This window comes from Platalea leucorodia (genome assembly GCF_965183815.1).
Source record: "Platalea leucorodia genome assembly, chromosome: 9".
Lineage (NCBI taxonomy): Eukaryota > Metazoa > Chordata > Aves > Pelecaniformes > Threskiornithidae > Platalea > Platalea leucorodia.
The window spans coordinates 3,969,914-3,990,867 of NC_138831.1; the positions used below are offsets into that span (position 1 = coordinate 3,969,914).

The following is a 20,954-nucleotide window of genomic DNA, read 5'->3' on the forward strand; positions in this document are numbered from 1 at the left end:
CCAGCCCTGCCAGCACATCAGTAACTCTCTCTTCCCCTGCGAGGACTTCCAGAGCCACCCCGGGAGCTCGGCCGGGAAGGGAGCGGGCACAGCGCCGGGCGAGCAGACCCCGCCGCGGCGGCCCGCTCCGGCTCGGCGGGGCTGGATGGGGCGAGCGGCGCGGCGGCCGCCGGGCTCCCAGCGCCGGCGCTGCGGGGCTCCCGGGGGGCCGCGTTCCCCCTCCCGCGGCTGAGCCGCTCCGCTCGCACTTCCTGCCGGCGGGCGGCGGGGCGAGGCCAGGCGGCCCCGGCCCCGGCCCCGGCCCCGGCCCCGGCCGCGGCGGCGGAGCGGAGCGGGGCGGAGCGGAGCGGAGCGGGGCCGGCGGGGGCTCGGCGGGCCCTGGCCGCGGGGCGCTGCGCCGCGCCGCCGAGCCGCGGCGGAGGATGCGGCGGAGCCGGGCGCCGCGGTTGGCGCTGGCCGCCGGCCTGGGCTCGTTCCTGCTGGTCGTCTTCTACTTCCAGAGCAGCCTCAACCCAGGTGGGTCCGACCGCCGTGTCCCCGGCTCCGCGCCCCCCCGGCGGGACGGCCGGCCGGTCCGTGGGACGGGTGGCGGGGGCAGGGTGCCGGGCACGGCGCTCAGCCCCTTGGCTGGCTCCTGAAATCCCTCGGGGGTCGGTGAGAGCCGCTCTGGTCCACGGCGGAGTTTAAGTTGGGGTCAGGCGATGAACTCGCACGTTTCTCGGCCGGGACCATTGAACTTCGCTGTTGGGTTTGCGTGCGGTGTGGGACCGACCTGCCATCGCCGCGCTGGCTTCTGCCGCGCCAGCCGTGTCTCGTTTTTAAAGCGAGCTGCTTCTGGGTGACCGTCCCGGTCCTGTCCCTGCCTTCGGCGAAAGCAGGGCATGAGATTGGGGACAACTTCGTGCAGTGCCCCTGAGGCTGTGCCGGGGTCCGGACAGAGAGCGGGGCCGCTCTGCTCCACCGGTGCCCGTTTTGCACCATGGTCGCTACAGGTCCTGGGGAGCCTGGCTGAATCGCTCAAGGAACTTCTGCAGTGTGTGCTCTTAGAAATATTTTCCACATTGGGAAACGATTCAGTAATACCAGAACTAAAATATAAACAGTTTTGCACTGGAGGGGGTTATTTATTTCCCTGCCTGCTTTCTGCTCTTTTGGGGAAATTAGCTCCTCTTCCCTAAGAGACGTTATTGGGTCATTCCTGTAGTTTTACCGACGTACTAATGTTTTCTGATTACAGCAGCAATCCATCAATGTGGCCTTTAAAGTTACATCTTAAAATTCGGAAGACTGATTTGACTGAAATGTTAGTGGAATTTTATCAGTGTGGACTAAATGAAATGCGATTTTCCTTTTATAGGGGCTGCTCCATCACTTTAATGTGTTTTTTCCTAAAAATAAAAAAAGGCTTAACTTGTTGGCTGAATAAGATTGAAGAGGAGTTAGGTTTCGGCAAGCATTTGTTATTTCTAGAGCAGCATGGGAAGTTTGTCAAATGAATTCAGTAATCCCAGAAGACCACAATCAGTATAGTATTCCTTAGTAACTTTTTTTTTTAAAGAAACGATACGTGCATCTTATTTTAGTATTGGGACTGTTCAGTAAAAAGTGCAGCGCTGAATTGGCTCCCATCTCCAGGGCTCCTAACAGGCAGACGTTTGCATTTTACATTGGATTCGCCTTCTCCTGTTTGACTGGAAAATGTGGCTCTCTTCAGGACTTTGGTTTTCAAAAGGAGACTTCTGCGTGTCCGAGTCAGCAGAACTTTCTGTGCTTACTTGATTTTAATCCCTTGTGTGATCTCAACAGGGTTTCGCGCAGAGTTCCCGTCAGGTCAGAGCAAACCGGGTGATGGTAGCGGGGATGGCCTCTCACAAGGGGTCTGGGGGATTTCAGGGTCTGGAGCGCTCCCTCGAGAGGGCTGAGGCTTTGGGAAACGCAACACCCTGAAGAGGCTGCAGATCTGCTGCCTTGATAGGGGGCAAGAGTGATTTTTTGAAAGGTCCTGGAGATGGTGATGGGTCTGGGGTGGGGATCCTGACCTGGTGGGAACCAGTGGTGTTTCTCACTCAGTGGAAGCCCAGTTGCGAGGGTGGTTGAAGACCCTCTGCAGATTTGCCCCTTAAGGGTCACCAAAGAGGTGAATTAAAGTGATATTCATCTCTAAAATCTGGTTCTTTTCTAGCCACATAGTTGTCTCCCTGGGTCCAGCCTTCATTTTTGTGCCATTTCTTTCCCGTATTATTTTTCAGTTTACAGTTTTTCCTTTCCTCTTCAGTTCTGTGAAAACTCACACTAGCGGAGGAAAGGTCATTACCATATACAGAAAAGAAGCAAGCTAAAAATTGCTTCTTTTTTTTTTTTTTATCCCAAAGGAAAGCAAACAGAGGCCACTTACTTGAATTTTAGAAGTTACTAGTTACGATAACAGGTAAACAATTTGCAGACAAAAATGTCATCTTTAAAGTGATGGTTACCTTGGGGTTATTTGGAGTTCTAGTTGTCTGGTGTCACTTGGTTTCTATATAATAATGAAGAAAAATGCTAGAAAAAGCAGCAGTGCTGTGAGTTTCCCCTGGGAGCACTCAGCTCCTTTTCCCCATCGCTAGCAGGATTCAGCAGGTCGCCTCTCCTGGGCCACCCACGGTCCGTTACGTGTAACGTGCTGAATCGCTAACAGCACCCAGAGATCAAACCGTCCTGTGAGCAGGACGAGGGACACAACATGGGAAGAAAGATGATCTAACCAGAAGCCTTTAAGTTTGAGAGTGCTAAGGGCTCTCTCGTCTCGGGGAGCAGGAATTAACTCCTCCGTTTGCATTTCCCACTTTTAACTCCATCCGGGCAGTTGGGCGCCAGCGCGGTTTGCGCTGAACTCCATGGCTGTGCTGAAATAAGGCTTTCTTGTTCTGCCCTAGGAACACCCACGCACCAGCGTGTGCTGAAATAACTCTGCTCCTCAGCGCCGCTGAGTTGGTTATTTTGGTGCTGGGCTGGATTTGCACTGAAGTCAGTGGCAGAATCCCCCGTCGTACCTCCTGGAGGCAGAAATGGGCTCGGGGGTGTTTGCCAGCCTCACTGGCGCTCAGGAGAGGTGAGCCACGTCTCCCTGCTCCCCAGGGAGAGCATCCACACACGGGCTTGTGTGCTTGAGCGTGCGCTGACTTCGTATGCCCGGTTGTTATATGTTGGCTTTCCTCGCCTCTGGCTGTACCAGCGAGCGGTCACGGGGGGCTGCAGTCCTTGTTCTGCCCTGGCCGTGGGGTGCAGCTGCACCCGTGGACTGTCCCCTGCTCGCTTCAGGTCAGCGATGACCTGTCTGTCCTGTTGGCCTTCAGCTGTCTCTCTCCAGGCTCACAGGCACACGGCCGGGGCAGAATATCTGCATTGCAGAAGGTACCGAGGTGGTGCCGAGCCGGCTGTCAGGTGGAGTTCACAAAGACTGCCGTAGTGGGTGGGTGCGGGGTTTGGCTGGAGCAGTCATCTTTCAGCATCTCCAGGCCCTCCTGCATCTGGCCTGGTGACGTGGGCAGGTATGCCCAGCTCCTGGGCAAACCTCACGTCGTCTCAGCTTGGTGCCGGGAGTGACGTGGTCCATCAGGGGGACTTGGTTGTACCGGTGTCAACCCACAGCCATCCAGGAGATCCCTCCTGGCCTGGGCATGATTGTCATCCGTCTTCTGCATTGATCTTCCTCTGCTTTCTCCTCCAGGGATGGCGCGTCGTTAGTGGTGGCTATGCTGACTTCTGCACACCGTACATTTTCTGCATAGAGAAGGTGGGAATAAGCAGTGGGGCTCTCGGGCCGTCGTTTCATCTAACTCCAGTTGTAGCATGTCTAGACTGGCACAGCGGTAAATGCTGGAGGCTGCTGAGCCTTCTCTACATCAAAGCTTTGGTCACTGCTGTTCTCAGGGGAACCGCACTGGTTTTAGCAACAGTGAGGGAGCTGGGGATGACCATGCTAGTGCAGATGTGGGGTAGAGAGAAGGGAGGACATCTGATGGAGGCAGAGGGAGGTGAGTGGCAGGCGGTAAGGCCCTGCGGTCATCTGCGCCTGCAGTTTCTGCAGACCTTAATTAAACGTGCTGTGGGGCCACCCCAATGGTAGGTCTTTTGGGGAAACTGTGAGTAGGCAAAATGTCCTGACATCCAGAGAGGTGGCAGTTTTCAGGCTGCTAGTGAGGGGCCAGAGAGTTGTGTGCATGAACTTGCAGTCTCCTAAGCAGTTAATAAGCAGCTCCTCCATCCTGAAAGAACATATTTCCTAATAGGAGTCAATTGGGTGCCATACGAAGCATTTTACATAACCTTCCCTCCCTCGAGGCTTCTCTGACCAGTGTTATTTGAGAAAACATCCCCTTGTGATCTCAGAAGTGTTTGGAGGAAGAGGCACCTTTGAGAGCCTTAGGCAAGGAGGGAGGGTGAGATCATTTAGTCTGATCCCGAGAGACCCTTGCATAAGAGCCGGGCTGTTCTGTTCTTGCCCCATCCTTTCTGCGTCCGGTCCAGTGACTTGTGCGTGCTGGAGGTGACTGGGGGGGACAAAGGCAGACCTTGCACCGGGGCAGCAGCGGGACGGGGGTGCTCCAATTCCTGTTGTTTCTAGTTAGTTCCAGCACTGAATCACCTTCTCCAATTGGAAAGAAGGAAGAAACCTCCATCTCAAAATGCTGCTTTATTTCTGCTCCGGTGCTGTCCGACTGCAGCATCCAGATGTTGCTTCTTACGTCTTTTTAGCAGCACTTGCTTAACACTGGCTTCTGCCCTCCCCATGGTCTTCCACAACCTGCTGTCAGCATGAGTTGTTGGATTTCCACGGGGCTTTGCAGGTTAGACGTACTCAGCCTTCGATCTGACTCTGTCACTATGAGAGATACCAGAACCAGGATCATAGTAGCACCAAGGTTGTGATACCCCTCCAGAAAGGTTTGCGAGCAGGGAAGCAGCAAGGTCCCTCTCTCCACCCTTATCTGCTCCTGCGTCAACCGCTTGGATCTCCTCTGGGCACTGACAGAGCAAAGCCTCCTCCAGCTGCTCCTGGCGCAGAGGTACCACTTCACCAGCCCGAGAGAGGAGGACTGGGGTGTTAGAGGAGGATGAGCAGCAATGGCAGAAGCCACACGACTGGCGTGTAGCACATATCACAGGCAGAAACTCTGCCTCATCATTCTGATATAGTTAGCAGCCCTCTGATGTGCCAAGGTGGATATGGAAAATACTCATTGCCACCACTCTCTGCCAGCTTTGGGATGGTTTCTGTTGCCCAGCCCAGCATCTCTAAGTGCTAGCAGGTCCTGGAGAAGCTCTGGCTAGTGATCTTTGCAAATCTGGCCTTTCAAGTTTTCTGAGCTGTGCATCCAAAATCAGTGGTTGCTCTGGTGAACTGTCAGTCAGCTCCGACCTTGTGCCTACAGATTTGTCCCTTCAGGGGGGGACAAATTATGATAGAGATTATAGAGTGATAGGGATTATAGAGATTATAAAAGTGATTTGACAGAGGTCCCACAGAGCACTAGTCCCTGAACCTACAAATGTGCCTCGACCTCACCTGAATGGAGCGACCCACACACTTAGATATTAGCAGACCTTTATAAACCAGGGATATTTTTTTCAGAACAGGAAAGAGCCTATTTTAGACCTCAGTTCCTCCCCATTGTTTAAAGGTATTTTCAGGCTGAAATTCAGGCGCTGCCTGGGGACATGAGCGCGGTTCGGCCAGCGAAGGCTTTCTGGGACCGGGTCACGTTTGCAGCTGGCTGACACACGTCCTCTGCCTCCCAGATAACGAGGGCGACGCTGCCTTTGCCCTGGCTAACGCTGCAAGTGCGGGCAGCGATGTGAAATCTAAGACGCCCTCTGAGATGGTGTTGGTTTTTCCGTTTTGTTTTGGCTTGTTTGCTTTTGTCGTGGGGCAGTTTTCCCCGGCTCAGATTCCCGGTCATGGCGCTGTGACGCCCAGGATGCAGCCGCTGCCCTTCGGGGAGCCAGTGCTCAAAGTACAGTGACGTTTGTCAGCAGAGGCATTGGGCAACACGGGCTGGAAAACCCTCGGATTTGCCATGTTTGAAGAAGACGTGAAATGCTGTAGCCGTGACCTGTCGTGGTAGAAAAATCTGCCCGGTCCAATGCTGAGAGCAGGGCAGTAATGAAGCCCATCTGCTCCCGAGGGCCAGGCTTTTCATGAGGAATGCTTTCTCTAGTCCTTCTTGGCTTTCTACCATTTCCTGAGAATCTCTGATACTTGCAAGAGGTTTGGGAGGGGGAAGGAGAGGGCTTAGCATGCCGGGAGTTAACTCTGTGCCTGCAGGCGAGATTCGCATCTGGGTGGCTCTGCCAGGTGGATCCAGCCTTCGCCGGCCCCGCATCCCTCTGGCATCCCAGCCCGGCCATTTCTCTCCAGCAGAACATTGCACCTGCGCTTTCTGCTTTGCCCCCACTCCCCAAACCCCAACGCTCCTATTTAGCCTGCAAAAAGGACTCGACAAAAAACATCTTCTGGGAGCAGAAGGACCTTTGCTTGTGTTGGTGCAGAAAGGACTTTCTGGTGATCGTCAGTCAGGTCTGAGGCTGGGAGACGAGCGCTCAGGCAGTGGCCAGGGCACTCCTGGGGGTGCTGGGATTTATTACGTGCTGGATTTTCTTTCTTGGTCCTTGCTTCCTGCAAGCATTGAATGGAGGGCATGACAAACCCTCCGTCTTAATCCCAGTGCAAACACAGCTGTCTTTCCCAGGACTCGCTAGCAGAAGCCAAGAAACTACAAAGGCATTAGGTGCTTAACTCCCGTTACTCCCCCTCGGAGCTGAGTACCCAAAGAAGAGCTTAACTCCCCAAATACCTCTGTGGGGCCAAGGGGGAATGTTTCACAGTGAGGCTTTGAGACACAGCTGGGCAAATGCGCAAAACTTTCCTTGTTAAAAGGCAGTTAAAGACTATTAGTGGTCTGAGAGGGAGGGTACATCTCACCGAGTAGCTCCGGTGGCCTGGAAGGCCTGGCGTGAACATCACCATGCCTAGGTCCTGCCTTCGCTGCACGGCTTGCACGGATGCTGAGAACTACCCTAAGAGCTGGGGGTATTTTTTTCCGCTAGTAAAATCATCCATGAGTGGAGGGAAGGCCTGGCATCAGTGGAGAATTGAACCCTGTATTCCCAGCCTCTGCTGTCCAGTTCAGACCAGTCTGCTCTCTCCCATACATGTATGGAGCTTGCACTGCTGTAAACCAGGACACCCCATCTCTGTCTCCTCTCTGGATCTGCAGCTTTGGGACAGGCCTATATTCAACTACAAGCCCTCTGTGATTTCTCCACTGTTTTACATGGATCTTTTAATTTTTCCCTTCTACAAACCCAGCTGCCTCCTTGTCAGTAAGACCCTTCCAGCAGGGCTGGATGGTGGGAGGTATCGCTAAATGCCCCCTACGCACACTGCTGCTCTATGCGGATGCCCCCTTACCTGATGCTTATCTCTAGGTGCTGGGATCCTTGCTCTGTTGCTGGCTGTCGAGGTTTATTCTGACCAGCCCAGTTTTTGCTCTGCTGCAGGTTTGCACCCCGTGTAATTCCAGTAAATTATCCAGTAAAATCAGTTGTAGAGCTCTGATAAAGAGATCAACCCCCAAAGTCTCCTCTGCAGCCTGGACTCACTCTATTCTCCATTTCCCAATTGCCTGTGGCTTCCACTGGGGAGCCAAATTCTCAGTCCAAGTCAAAGCCCTACATGGGCAAAGGTGGGAAGAAAGAGTTGCTCTGTCTCCCCGGGAGCTGGGTGGCCACTGCTCAGCTGAACTCCTCTTTCTGCATGTCCTTCACAGGAGATCACCCAATACAGGAGGTAGCACCAGGACATGTGGTTTGATTTTGTTTCTCTTATAGTTTTAATGAGTCGAGGAGCAAAGCCGACGCTTCGTTTATTGTGTTGGAAGGAGAGCGTGATGCTCTGAGGGAGCACGCAGCGTGCGCGAGAACAGGAAAGGGAAGGGGAGCCAAAGGCCACGGTGCGCGAAGTGGCTCTCTGCGGCTCGGGTCCTGTGCAGAAGTGATGCCCAACGTTCCCCAGTGCCAAGCGCACCGCCAGCCTGGTGCTGTCAGGGGACGCGGTGTGCTGGCTGGTCAGCGAACGGGGGCTGCAGCGGCGCCAGCCCTGCAGGGATGTCTGCAGGCTTTGCAGGAGGCAGCACGGTTGGTTTCAGGAGCCACCAGTGCCTGTTCCCCTCTGCACGGAGCCATGCAAGCCAAGGAGACCTCGTAGCCAGATGGACCTGCAGCAGCTAATATCCTCGACTGCCACCCCACCATTTAACAGCCCCCAAATTTCTGTTACCCTCTCGCTGTGCTGAATCTGACAGAGTGCAGTATTGCCCTGAAGTGTGCTTTCCAGGGATGTCGCTGGACCTACAGTCTGAGCCCTGCAGACAGGACAGCGATTGCAAAAAGCAAACACACCACACGGCCTGTGCACACACGCTCCCCTGCAGTCGGCAAACACATCTCAGCGTCCGCCCCAGGCATCGCTGTGGCTTGCCCTCGGCAGCTGCCTAAAAACTGGCCTTTTAGTATGAAAAATTTGTGGTCGGCTGTGCGAGAGCTCTGCGTGGGATCTGGACCCCAGCCATGCCGTCAGAGATCCTTCTTGAAGCTGGTGCTGTCCTGCTGACCCACCCAGCCTGGCGGGACCCATGGATGTGGGGACAACTTTATGCTGGCTTGCTGGTGGACAGGCCAGCGTGAGGGAAGCTAAGCTCTCCCCCAACATTTCTTTTGAATGCTATTGAGCAGGTTTCATTTTTCCCGGGCCCTTTGCAGCAGCCCTTACTGGGGTAGCTGGGGTGAATATGCTTTCTGAAGATCCCTGCCTTGTAACCCTTTCCAGCTCCCACCTTTTGATGGCTCAGAGGCAAAGATCTGCAGAAGCCTGAATTTTGTTTCTAGATAGACCAGATCTTCCTTGGAGAAGGAATTCAAAATCTGTTCAACTTGGACAAATCCATTCCCTTTAGCTTGCTGGGATGGCACTGAGCAGGTTTAGCTTTGGGGCATGGAGGTGTCCAGCCTTGAGCCAGCCAGTGGGGAGCTCCTGCAGCCTGGCAGAGGAACAGGCTGGCTGGCCTGGCTGCTCCTGTTTTCCCCACAGTGCCCCTGAACTCTTAATACTTGGATGAGCTTTGATTAGATAGGTAAAACAGTTGTAAATTTATGGGCAGGCAGACTGATGGGAATTTGGCTGGGAAGAGCTGGGAGTCGGTCTTTCTGGGAGAAGAAAGCAGCCTTTTATCGCCGCTGGTTAGTACTGTACAGCTCTGTCACCCCTGGGGTCGGCAGCTACATCTGCAGCCGAGGTGGCTCATCACCATCTACCCATGCAGGAACGCCTGGCCACAACCCACATCCTTTGGCAGCTCTATGCTGAGATGAAAATCACCATTTGGTATTAAAAATGGTCGAGGACCTGGTTTTGAGGGTGTGAGTGCATGTGGATGCAGTGTCTGCCTACTTTTGCTCTCCCAGTTGCGTACACTGCCCTGTGCAGTCTCCGGTCATTCCCTGCGCAGCGGCAAGAGCTCCCTGCACCTACAGTTGGGCTCTCCGAGCACCGGCCGTTCCCAAGCCCGGGGACAGCCCAGCCTGGCTCCTTCAAGCCTGTTTGCTTCCCTCTCTGTTAGCATGCTTTCCCTCCACCTTATCAGTGATCCTCCCTGGTGCATTAGAGCAACGAAAGACAAAAGCATTCAGTGTTCCCGGCGGTGCTGCTCTGCCTGGTCGCCGTCACCGAGCCCTCGCGGTGGTGTGTCACATTGCTAAGCTGTTTCCGCAGCTGGGAGATGCTGCAAACCGCACTGCCCCAGATCTGAGTCTGGTGGCGTGCTCGGATCAGTCTGTTACGTGGCTGTGCTAACAAACCGTGGCTGAGCACCAGTGCTGAGACCTGCTGGCCTGAAGAAGCACCCGATGCCGGTGCGACCCAGCTTTTTCATAATGGGACTTAATTTTCATAGACTCCCCCAGAGCATTATCCAGCTGGACGTGAAGCTGCTTTCTACCCAGAAAGTCTCTTCTGAAGGTATCACTGTCTCTGCCATCGCTCAAATGGCAGATCAGGTCCCTGTCCTCGGCAGGCGCTGGCAGCTCTGCCCATGGCGTGTGTGCATGGAGATGTGCCGGTGAACGTTTTGGACCTGCGCAGCAGTGCCCAGGGCATGTCGTGACCCACGTCCCTTCCCATCCCATGTCACCTCTGTGGGATGGAGGGTCGCTGAGGCCATGAGTCCTGGCCTCTTGTCACAACAGTGCTCACAGCTTATTCTTCTCTTTGTAAGTGCCACTTGATTAATAGCCCTCCATCTCCTGGCTGCTCTCCCAGCCCTGCCGGGGAGGGAGCGGCGGCAGCGGGTTTGAGCCGTCCCTCGGAGCGGTCTCCCCAGGAGCACCGCTCTCCCTGTGGATTTGCAGCCTCACCCCTAACCTGCAACCTGATCCAAGCCTGCTCTCTGGCCAGATGTCGCTTCGCTGACCTTGCAGGAAGATGGGTGATGTTGACATGAGGTTCAAAGGTGATGTTTGTTCGGAGCCGCCGGGTGTGGGTGTCTGTGCGGCTGGCTCCCCTGTTCCACAGGGCTTTCTTCAAGGCAGGGACCTGGGAAATTAGCACAAACTAATTGGAGGTCAGAAACTCCTCTGCAATTCCCCATCCCCATTCTTACTGTGGTGCCCTGCAAGCGTGCGGCTCTGCCCCCTCCCCTGGCTGCGGGGAGCGTCTGCACGGTCGTGTGCATCTCTGCACACTCGTGTGCGTCTCTGCACTGTCGTGTGCATCTCTGCACGGTCGTGTGCGTCTCTGCACGGTTGCGTTTCTCCACGGCAGGAGAAGGCGGTGAGTTCAGTCCCGCACACATCTGCAGAGCCGGGCCGTTCCTTTTGGCAAGGGTGCAGGGGTAGCATATTCACAGCTGGGTCTTTTCCAAGCTTACTCCTGGCAGTATCAGAGAGATTGATTTCCCTTTAGCTTAATCGGGTCAGCAGACACAGGCACGCTGAGACTGAAACAAGGCTGACTTGACGCTGGTGGAGTTTTGCTTCCGTTGCCCATGGACGGCTGCTGCTGGGTGGGTGTAGATGCAAGACTCGGGGTTCCCATGTTCCTGAGGTCTCTGTTAGACCTTGCTCATGTCCTGTAAAGAGGGAAGAGATGCTTTCAGAGCACCTGCTGCTAACAGCCGTTCTCAGGGCTTGACCAGCAGCAGGGAGATAAATCCAACAACCACTCAGACAAGTTGCTGCCTGTGATGCTGGATCTGTTGCGTCTGTGTTGTAATGGCACTGGAGATGCATGTATCCTCTGTTAAACACTCTGGCTGGGGAGACAGGGCTCGCTCTTTGGTGGCGTCAGGCAATGCCCACTACTGAATGCAGCAGACGTAGGCACAAGGAGCTACATGATGAGAAGTTATGGGCTGGAGATGGTTCTGCCTAGCCTCCAGCAGGCTGTAATTAGCTCCTGTCCTCCTCTGTGAGCTCATGCATCTCTTCAGCGCATTGTAAAGCCTCTTGCTCTGTATCTTGCGGCAGTGAGTCTCACAGGTTAACAACCTGCTGTCACGTAGAAAGGCAGGACACAGCCCCGCAGCTGCCCCCGAGAGCAGAGGGGCAAGAGCCGTGAAACGGAGCTGGGGAGTGGCTGTGTGCAAGGTGGTGCCTTGGGAAGGGTTTGCTGAGTCTGCATTTTTTCCCAGATCTGCTTGTTTGGGCTTTCATCAATTCCAGATGCGTGGAGCTGACAAGATTGCTTGAAACGTATTCAGCAGGCAAGTTGTTGAGCCATACGATGTTAGAGAGAGACTTCATTTTTTCTTGTATGTGTGTCTATGTACAGAGGGCACGGACGGCATCTGCCTGAACCAGACCTGACTGCAGGCAGGTTTTGAGCAAGTCCAGCCCGATCCCCTGGCACGCTGGCCTGCCTTGGCCTCAGCAGCTGAGCAGAAGGCAGCAGGCTGGTGCAGATGGGCTCTTGGCTTGGTAGATCCATGCAGCCGTCTGAGCCCAGGAGCTTTCTGCAGCTGGGGCTTGCCAGAGCCTGCCCCGGCGACGGGAGCTGCAGGGGTACGGGCACCACCGGAGCGGGCGGGTGTGCAGGGGAGAGGTGGGTCTCTGGTGTACCCTTGCCAGTTGAAAATCAGCCCCTGTGCATCCCGGCAGGGATCTCTGCCTTGGCACTGCCAGCACAAGCCCTTCTGCTGCAATTCCTGTCGAGCAGCAGACTGGAAAGGAGGAGTTTATTGACAAGGAATGGAAATGCTGGCAGTTCAGGCTTGCATTATATATGCAAGCAGCCAGCCGGGGCCAGGAGAGCGACAGGCATAATGGGGAAGAGAAATTGCTCTTGGAAAGCTTCTAGCTTGGCTTGTAGGAGGAATTAACCATTTGAAAACAGAAGGTTGCGTGGTGCTCACGCACAGATATTTTAATTGCTCACAGAGGCCATATTCCTGCTGGATACTGTTAATTTTCTGTTTCCTATAAAGATCTCAATCCCATTCCTTGTGACCGCAGAGAGCTAAGCACGTCGCCCCAGTGAAATACATCCCATCACCTCAAATGCCTGGGATGCTTCTATTAAACCTTCCTGACATCTGCCCCAGGCTGATAGCAGGTGACCAGAGCCTCCTGCCACCGAGGGCACACATGGGTTTAGGAGGAACCGCTGAACGGGACAGAGCGGCCAGCCCAGCTGCTGTTGGCTCTGGTCCTGCTCTGATCCCCAGAGACGATGCTGTGGCATTTGGCAGGTTGCTTGAAGCAGCTGGATTCTTTCTTTCCCTCTCTGCATGATTTATTGTGAGCTAATCCTATAGCTGTCACCCTTTTCCATCACTTGATTAGAGTTTCCCTGGCTGATCCTTGCCTCAAGTTGACTAAACTGGAATAACAAAGCCTTCCTTGAAAAGCAGAGCCCGAGCTGTCCCCCCCTCTGGGGAGAAGGGAGCCACACAGCTGTGCCAGCCCCTGTGCCTGGGTGTGGGTGGTGACACTGTGATGGTCCAGGAGGTGCCATCACTGAGGAAGAATTACCTTCAGAAACACAAAGGCAAAGTAAACTGTGTGAGAAAGCAGGAGTCGAGAGGAAAGAGCTTTCATGAGGCCTTATAGAAAACAAGCAGCTTCTGTAAGTAATTTTAATATCTTCTTGCTAATGGCAGTGACAATAACTTCTTCCTAACCTCCCAGGATCTTGAGCATCAAGAGTAATGCTCAAGTGGTTTTAAAGCATGTCCAGCAGCCAGATCCCTGAATCGCAGTCGCTTCTGGAAGCAGTGACTGCCAGTCCCTGCGCTGGCTTGGGTACGGCCAGCACTCCCTAAACAGGAGTCATCTGGCTGAAGCCTGGACAGGCCAGGGATTTCAGGTTTCAGGAGTCTCTTCCAGGCAGTTGTTAAAGGCTGAGCAGTCTCCTGTTGGGGGGGGGGGAAGGAAAAAAAAGGGAAAAAAATAAAATTAGAAAGATAATTCTTCTCCTGCCCAGTGTGTGTGACATGCAGTAGAAATCTGCAGTAGTGCAGCATGTTCAGACCCAATCTCACGTCAGGAGTTTAATGTTCTTTTTTGTAGCAGCTTAAAAAAAAAAACCACATACATCTGACGACACCCCCTCAAATCTCCTAGCCGCCTTTGTGGCTGCTGTCTGAGCAGTTGCGTACGGCATATGGAAGACTGAGTTGGCTGCAAATGCACTAATGCTAAATCGTCTCTCAGCTCCAGCGTTAACTGCAGAGTGCTGAGCTTGCACTGCGAATACGAAGCTCTGTGGGCTGGGTTTGTCATCCAGGCACGAGAGGCAAAACGCACACGCGAGGCTATTGTCTCTTTTGCCACGCAAGTGCTCCAGCAGCCTGCTGGGAAGCGCCCCTCCGAAGGGCGCTGGCGGGGGCTGCCCGCAGGGTCACGCCAGCCTCGCCGCGCTGGGAGCGCTGGCACGCCTCGGGGGGTGAAAAGTCAGCACCGGCTCCTGCTAAATCTGTCAAAGGATTAATAGAAATGGGCAGTGGAGATTGCATTGTCAGCAGTGCTTGCCATGTTTCTTTGGAGCGCTTTCAGCAGAGACCCCTCTTTTTTAGTGGTTTAGAGAAGAAAACCCAAATAGCTCTGAATATTGGAGCGCTGCCCCGCTCCCATCCCACGTCCCGTGTGAATGGGGCACGCAAGCTGTGGTTGATCTCACCCAGCATCTTGTCTCCAGCCATGGTCTGTGCCAAAAGGACAGCAGACCCCGAGGAGGGAGAATGAAGCAGCTGCCCATTGGAGAGGTATTTTCTGGATTTTCAGTGGAGGACAGGGGTGGTGATGTGAAATAGGTCTTATTGTCACGTTTCTATGGCAGCCCTGTGTGTCACCTGTCAGAAAGCCCTGTTCAGGTGTGATTCTTGGTGAGGATCTTGGTCGGGACATGTTTAGGCTAGAAGAGAAGATACTAAGAAGTCGGTGACAAGGGGGACAGTCAGCAGGAGACTGCAGTTGGGCAGGGGGTCGGGTCAGCCGCCAGGCTGCTGCCTCTGTCTCGCCAGCCCTTCAGGAGGCGTCTGCTGTTGTTCTTGGCACGGTGGCATTGCCTGCCCTACAGAGGTTGCCACAGCATTTGGGAGGCTGGGCTGAGGCATTTTCCTATGAAAGTCAATGTGTCTGTGTTGAGCTGGATCCAGACGGAGAAACCCGAAGTCTGGTGGCTGTTAGAGCTGGTGGCACTTTGCGCTGGAGGCCGAATGAATGCCCCGGATCTGCTGTCTGCGGTTTTATTGCCTCCAGCATCAGTCATCAAGCATGGAAGTGTTTACGGGTAGGTGACAGTCATGAACAAGGGGCATTGCAACCCCGCACCGAGGAAGCAGGGAGCATCGATCTGCCTTTCGCCAGCAGGCTGGAAACTGCGTGAGTGCATTTAATACACTTAGGGCTGTCCTTATGCCTGTCTGCCCGTATGTTTCTGAGTGAGGGCCCCGTGCTGGGAGTAATTTGCACTTTGTGGATGGTGTAATTGCCCCAATATCAGACAGACGGGTGATGCAGCTCTGCTGCTGCTCCGTCCCCCGATGCCACACGCCAGAGGCACTCCCGTCCCGTGAGCCCCAGGCACGGGGTCCCAGCCAGCAGACGATGGCGTGCAGACATCAGGGATCTCACGCACAGGTGGAGGCAGGTGTGCTTGGATTTTTGGTCCCGCTTCAGTTCCCTGAGGCCGTGCGTTTCCACCCCCAGACGTTCACCACAACCACTGCTGCTGGCAGGCTCGTCCGTTCCCTGTCTGGCTGGAACAAGAGCGGGACGTGTACTCAGCCCTCTGCGTGGCTCTTCCCATCCATCACTTTCCATAGAGAACAGCTTAGGACCTTCGTCCACACCCTGAATTAACATTTCCTGAAGGCATCACACTCCCTTGTCCCTCTCTTGCCCATGGACCAGTGCCTTCCAGCCAGCAGGGCAGATCCCGAGAAGAGTGAATGATTTTTCCTGGTAAAGGCGGTGCCATCCGTCGAATTATCCCGTGTAAAACAGTGACTCGTTGTCCCCTCTGAGAGTGTGTTTCTTGGCTAGAGGGAGACTGTCACTAGTGCCAGGGAGCCTGGCTGCCGTTACCATCCAGTTGTGCCACACAGCCCTGCGACTCTGGAGAAGCTGCAAGGGGATGATTGCTGCAAAGAAGGGTATTATTTTTAGGGGGGACCCCTCCCTTCATCTCCTTCCCAGAGGAATTCATCTTGGGCTTTGGGGAGAGCCCATGCACACCTTGTAACAGTGCGGTCAGGGGATCCCCGATACCTTCAGAGCTCTGTGTGTGTAGGGACTCTCTGGTTTGAGGATGGAAATGCTGCAGAAGGGTTTGTCCCAGGGGAGCCTGTGCATTTGGTGGAAGGAGGCTGGAAAATGCTCCTTTCCCTCTTGTCTAGGAGGTTTGTACACCTGGGCCTCCTCAGAATGGGAATTGTCACCTCAGAGGTCACCGCCTGTGGTACCTCTTCTGAGGAACGTGGCTGGGAAAGAGGTACTGGGGGTGCCGCATCAGCAGAGACGTGGGCTGAAAATGGTGCTGGGGATGGGGTGCCCCATCACCCTTCAAGAGCCATCTGTGGCTGCCTGGAGTCAGCCACAAGTAGCTTCCCAGAAGGCCAAAAGGGTCATTTGGGGAAAGGGGGGCATTCCCAGGGGAGGAGGGTCTGTGTGATAGGGGGTGGTAGGATGCCTCCAACGGCTTCATGGGGATGGGACATGTTTTAGCCAGGTACTGGAGAAGAGGAGGAGGGTGGACCATTGTGCAGCCTTCATCCCTCCTCTGCACCCCTCCCTCATCTTGCCCTGAAATCATGGTGGCTGTAACATCACTTCTAGGTGACCCTGGTGCCTGTGGTGCTGCAAAACCACCTTCTCCCATATGCAGATGTGTGCAGGTTCATCTGTCCAAGCTGATGGGAGAGAAGATTTGTCTTTCACTGCTGCAGGTCGTGGTGCCTGTTGTACATGGGCTGTTCTCTCTGTAAACCTCCTCATGGGCACGTCTTGTCTCGCCCTGCTCAGGTTTGCCTCCGAGCTGCTTTGATTTGTGGTTTTTCCCCTAGCTTTGTGGGTAACCTCCTCCCAACGCATCTCTGTTTAGCCTTCTCCAGTTCCTAAGTGCTGGGAGCTGAGGGGAGCGGGGTGGGTTAATTATTTGTTTTGGCTGTTTGAAAAGGCCTGGGAGGGATGGTAGAACATGTGTAGCAGTGGGAAAAAAGCCTGAGCTAAGCTTTCACGCATCCCCGTGCTGCTGGGACTTGGTTCTGTCTGATCCAGCCAAGTTCAGGTCACTCGGTTTAATTTCTGCTGAATGAAACAGCTTTAAGTCAGGACCACGTGAAACGCCGACTGGAGCGCTCTCCCTTCCCGTGGGGAGCAGTCCCGGCAGGCTGGGCTGCTGGTACTGGGGTGTCTCTGGGCACGATCCCGTACTTGGCTGATTCAGCAGGACCTCTAAATAAGGGTGTGTTGCACCACATGAACCAGAACTTCAAATGATCTGTTGCTCAACCCCAAAGCGCACAGGTATGTGTTTTCCAGCCTACCACACTGTCAGGTGCTGTTGAGCCTTATACAAACTCATAGCAGCAGTCTTGTAACGGTAAGAGAAATTAAATACCCTTCGTTAAGCCCACTGATGGACAAGCAGATGAGCTTCAGACTCGTGTGTGTTTTACTCCCCATCCCTGCGAGAACAGACATATTTGGGTTGTCCGTGCTCCTGGGGGGGTGTGACACCAGTGACAGCTGCCAGGCTGCTGCGATGCTCCTTGTGAGAGATGGCGCCTGGCTGGAGATGGGGCTTTGCTGTGGGGGATAACCGGGCTGACAACATCCAGGTGGTGGCTGTGCTTGAAAATAGAGTTGTGTGGCCCAAAACCAAGCTACCTGGAGGCAGTTTCTGAGCCTGAGAGTTAGGATGCAGTGCTGGTGAAAGAAGACACTTATCCAGTGTTTTCAGAGGGATGGTTGAGCTTCCAGGTCCCATGCCAGCGCCTGAGGGTTGTGGCTCAGCTGGTGACATAGAGGGATGCCATTAAATCGCGTGGTGGTTTTGCAGGGGACAGGGATGTGCCTGCCTGCTGACCTGCTCAAGGAAGCAGGATCACAACGGTGGCTCTAATCCTGCCCTTCCGATATGCTACGTTAGCCTGGCTGGGTTATCTGGGAAGGACTTGCAGGGGTACAACCAGCTACAGACCTTGGGCTCCCCTTGGCAGTCCTGTTCCTAATGCTCCCATTGCCCGTCCCTCCAGGGAGAGGTGTAGGGATCGGGGCATTCGTTGGGTCCCGTGCGGACGTGTGGGCACCCTGTGCGGTTCTTTCAGCCTTCCCTCATGAGTCAGCTCAGTGGTATCTTGCCGCTGGGCTCTGCTATCATGGCTGAAAATAATCTGGAGCAAGTGAGTGGAAGGTCCTGCTGCTCCCCAGGATGCTCCAGGTTGTTGCTCTGCTGCAGGCAATGGGAGAGGAGCTGGCAGGGGCAGGTCTGATGGAGAACGGCGGATTATTCCCTTTTCCTAACAAGCAAGCTGAGACAGACGTCTCCGACAGACTGTACACTGCCTCTGCCTCAGCAGAGAGAAATGCAGAGCCAGCCAGCCTTTACCGAGGCTTGGCCCGCAGAGCAGAGGGCAGGCTGTCAGGAATAGGCTGCATTATGTATTACCGGCTTGTTCTTCAGCAGGGGAATAGCGGAGGTGGACGGCGGGGGGTCTGCCTGTGACACACTGCACGGGGCTGCGTTAGGTGGCAACCGGTTGCCCGTGTCCACATAACCTCCTGCACAGGAGTCCCTTGCTGCTCACCTGCTGATGGGAACGAATGGTCACCTGTGTCCGTTCCTCTGCAAGAGGACATTGTCACAAGGCAGAACAGACAGAACAAGCCATAACTGGGGAGAAAAACACCATGCAAAGAGAAGCAAAGATGGGAAGGGCCACAGGGGCATTTCCCAAACTATGGAGGATGTGGGTCTGGAACAAGAGACGTACGTTTGTATTGTAAATATTAGAGCTGCAGAGTTTTGCGAGTTGATGCCAGCTCCCCTCCATCATCGCTCCTCCTGCTCACCACTCGCCGGCACAGCCCCAGGATAAACAAAAAAGGTCAAATACAGGGTTCGCTCCAAAGGGATCTGTTGTCCGCCACGTGGAAGCTGTGTGGGGTGGGCTCAGCTGGAGCTATCGCAGGTCGGAATCCGAGCTCTCCCCTTGTCTGTAATGGAGAACAGTGCTGTGCATGGGAGGGGCCTGGGAAAAGATCAGAAAACATCTCTTCTGGTTGTTCTCTATAGGGCTGGGTGCTTTTTGCCATTGCTTGTGCCCATCTGAATATTGCTGTTCACCTTGAAATGCTCCATCTCCCCAAAATGCTTAGTCCCGTGTGTGCTCTGCTGCCAAGTGTACCTGCCCGAATGGGGCAGGGGTGCTGCCCGCCCCCTCTGAGCGTGCCCGAGGGGCACAATCTCCTACCGCCTGAGTGTAAACAAAGCGCAGAGATTCCCATCAGCTGTCTAGGGGACAAACCTCAGCTCTGGACATATAGGAAAAAACTTGGCCTGCTACCTGGTGAGAGAGCTCCTTCCAAATGTGCTCAGCCCCGGTGGCTCCCGCAGGCCCTCGGTGGAGGTCCGGAGGCTGCCAGGCAAGTCTGAAATGCCTCGAGCATCCCCGGTTCTCTCACCTACCCCCTGCATGCCCAGAAAGGCAGTGGCTGGGGCTGCACTGCAGAACAAGCACTTGCTTGAGATCTTTGTACACGGTCGTCGTGTTATTGTTTCACTTTTGGGGGCAGAACGGCGCCTGTCATGTCCTGCAGATTCGGGGATCGATGTTCCTCGCTGTGACGGATGCTCTTGGCTCTCCCCCAGCGGGAGGTACAGCGCCCGCGTTTGCACTGCCGCTCTCCCGTGCAGCCTCAGCCAGGTCTCTGGCGTATGCCATCCACCCCAGATTTCCCACACTATGGCCTCAAGTCCTGTGACCTGCATCCAAAGTACTCGGGATGCTCCGTTTTCCCTTGTGAGCCGTGGGAATGCGCATTTTCCCAGTGGTGCCGCAAGGTGAGAGGCAGGATCCCACCTAACCAGTTGGAGGTAGGTGCCGGTGTGACACAGCAGTGTGACGGGGACAAGGGCTGCAGTCTCTTTACTGTCTTTAAGTGTAAATGAAGCAGGAGCTGCGGGCGAAGCGCGGCTGCGGGGCCGTGCTAGCGAACCCCCTCATCATGCGGCCTGGCCGCAGCCGCATCCCCCGTTCCCTCCCCACATCACCATTGCACGGGGGGGATCTTCAGCCTTGGCAGAGAAGATGCTCGAGCAGACTTGAGTTTTTCGGGGCAATTCATCGAGCCACTGAGCTGGTTCTGGGAGCCAACACCTGGATGAAGCCCAGCCGCTTACACCTCCTGCTTCTCATTTCACTTGCAGCTCCCCAGCAGAAGTGGTTGTGTCTGAATTCACAAAGCTGAAAGATGCATTTAAGCAAATCAAGCCTGTGGCTCTGTTAGATTTCTTTTCCTTTCTTCTCTAGCGTTTTAATTCTGCCTCTGTTGTCAATATCCCCGGCTTTTTAGATGCAGTAAAAGTGAGCAGTCACAAGAATCTAAGTAGATTCGATTTGCCTCTTTGATGAAGCCAAAACTTTGCATTCCCAAATCAAAACCTTCCTGTAAGAAGAAAAATAGGAATGGGTTTTGGTTTTAATTCCCAGAGGCGCTCCCTTATCTCTGAAGATGCGCAAGGATGCGAACGCCAGAATTGCCACACTTTTTCACAGCTGGATGCAGCAAACGGTCGCTAATTTGGTCCTCTTCTCCGTCAAAGAGAGGTCACTACCTTCAGCAATGTTAAGTCGCTGGGTCTGGAGTTCAGTGGGGGATTTTGGTGTTTGGGATCTCACATCACCCTTGTTTTGAAAAGTATCTTTAAAAAAAAAAAAAAGACAACAGAGCAACAATCAACCCATATGCTTAGGTGGAAATAAAGCAAATGTGTTCTCCACCAGTACAAGCCCAAGCATAAAAACCAGAACTTCCTAGACTTAAACTGTGCTTCCTTGAGCCCGGCGCTGCTCAGCCCGATAGCAGGGATCCTTCCAGGCAGGGCAGCTCTTCATGCAGGCCACGGGCCACTGCCCAGGGCTTCGACTGCTGCTTCCACGTCTGATTTCTTGGCCTCCATGCCCTGGACCGTCCTCACACAGTCGAAGTGTCCAGCCACCAACCAGGCACTGTGTCCCAGGCTTTGCTATCAAAGCGGGAGGGAAAACTGAGCTCAGGCTGCAGGAGCTGGCTGGATCTATCACTGCTGCTGTCAAGCTCTATTTTCTTTTTTTGTCTCTCTCTCGTTTTTTTTTCCCCCTCTTGGATGTTAAAATCGAAAATTGGACAGATTCAGCAGCCGGTGGCTGCAGCTA

At 54.4% G+C, this 20,954-nt stretch overlaps 1 protein-coding gene across 1 annotated transcript in view; it reads left to right on the top strand.

The window, feature by feature from the left end:
• Positions 1-416: 416 nt before the first annotated feature.
• Positions 417-20,954, top strand: part of CHST13 (carbohydrate sulfotransferase 13) — a 31,959-nt gene continuing 11,421 nt past the window's right edge. Inside the window, exon 1 of the mRNA XM_082321218.1 lies at positions 417-516. Coding sequence (XP_082177344.1) covers positions 423-516 — 94 coding nt within the window. The 5' untranslated portion in view covers positions 417-422. The remainder of the gene's footprint in view (positions 517-20,954) is intronic.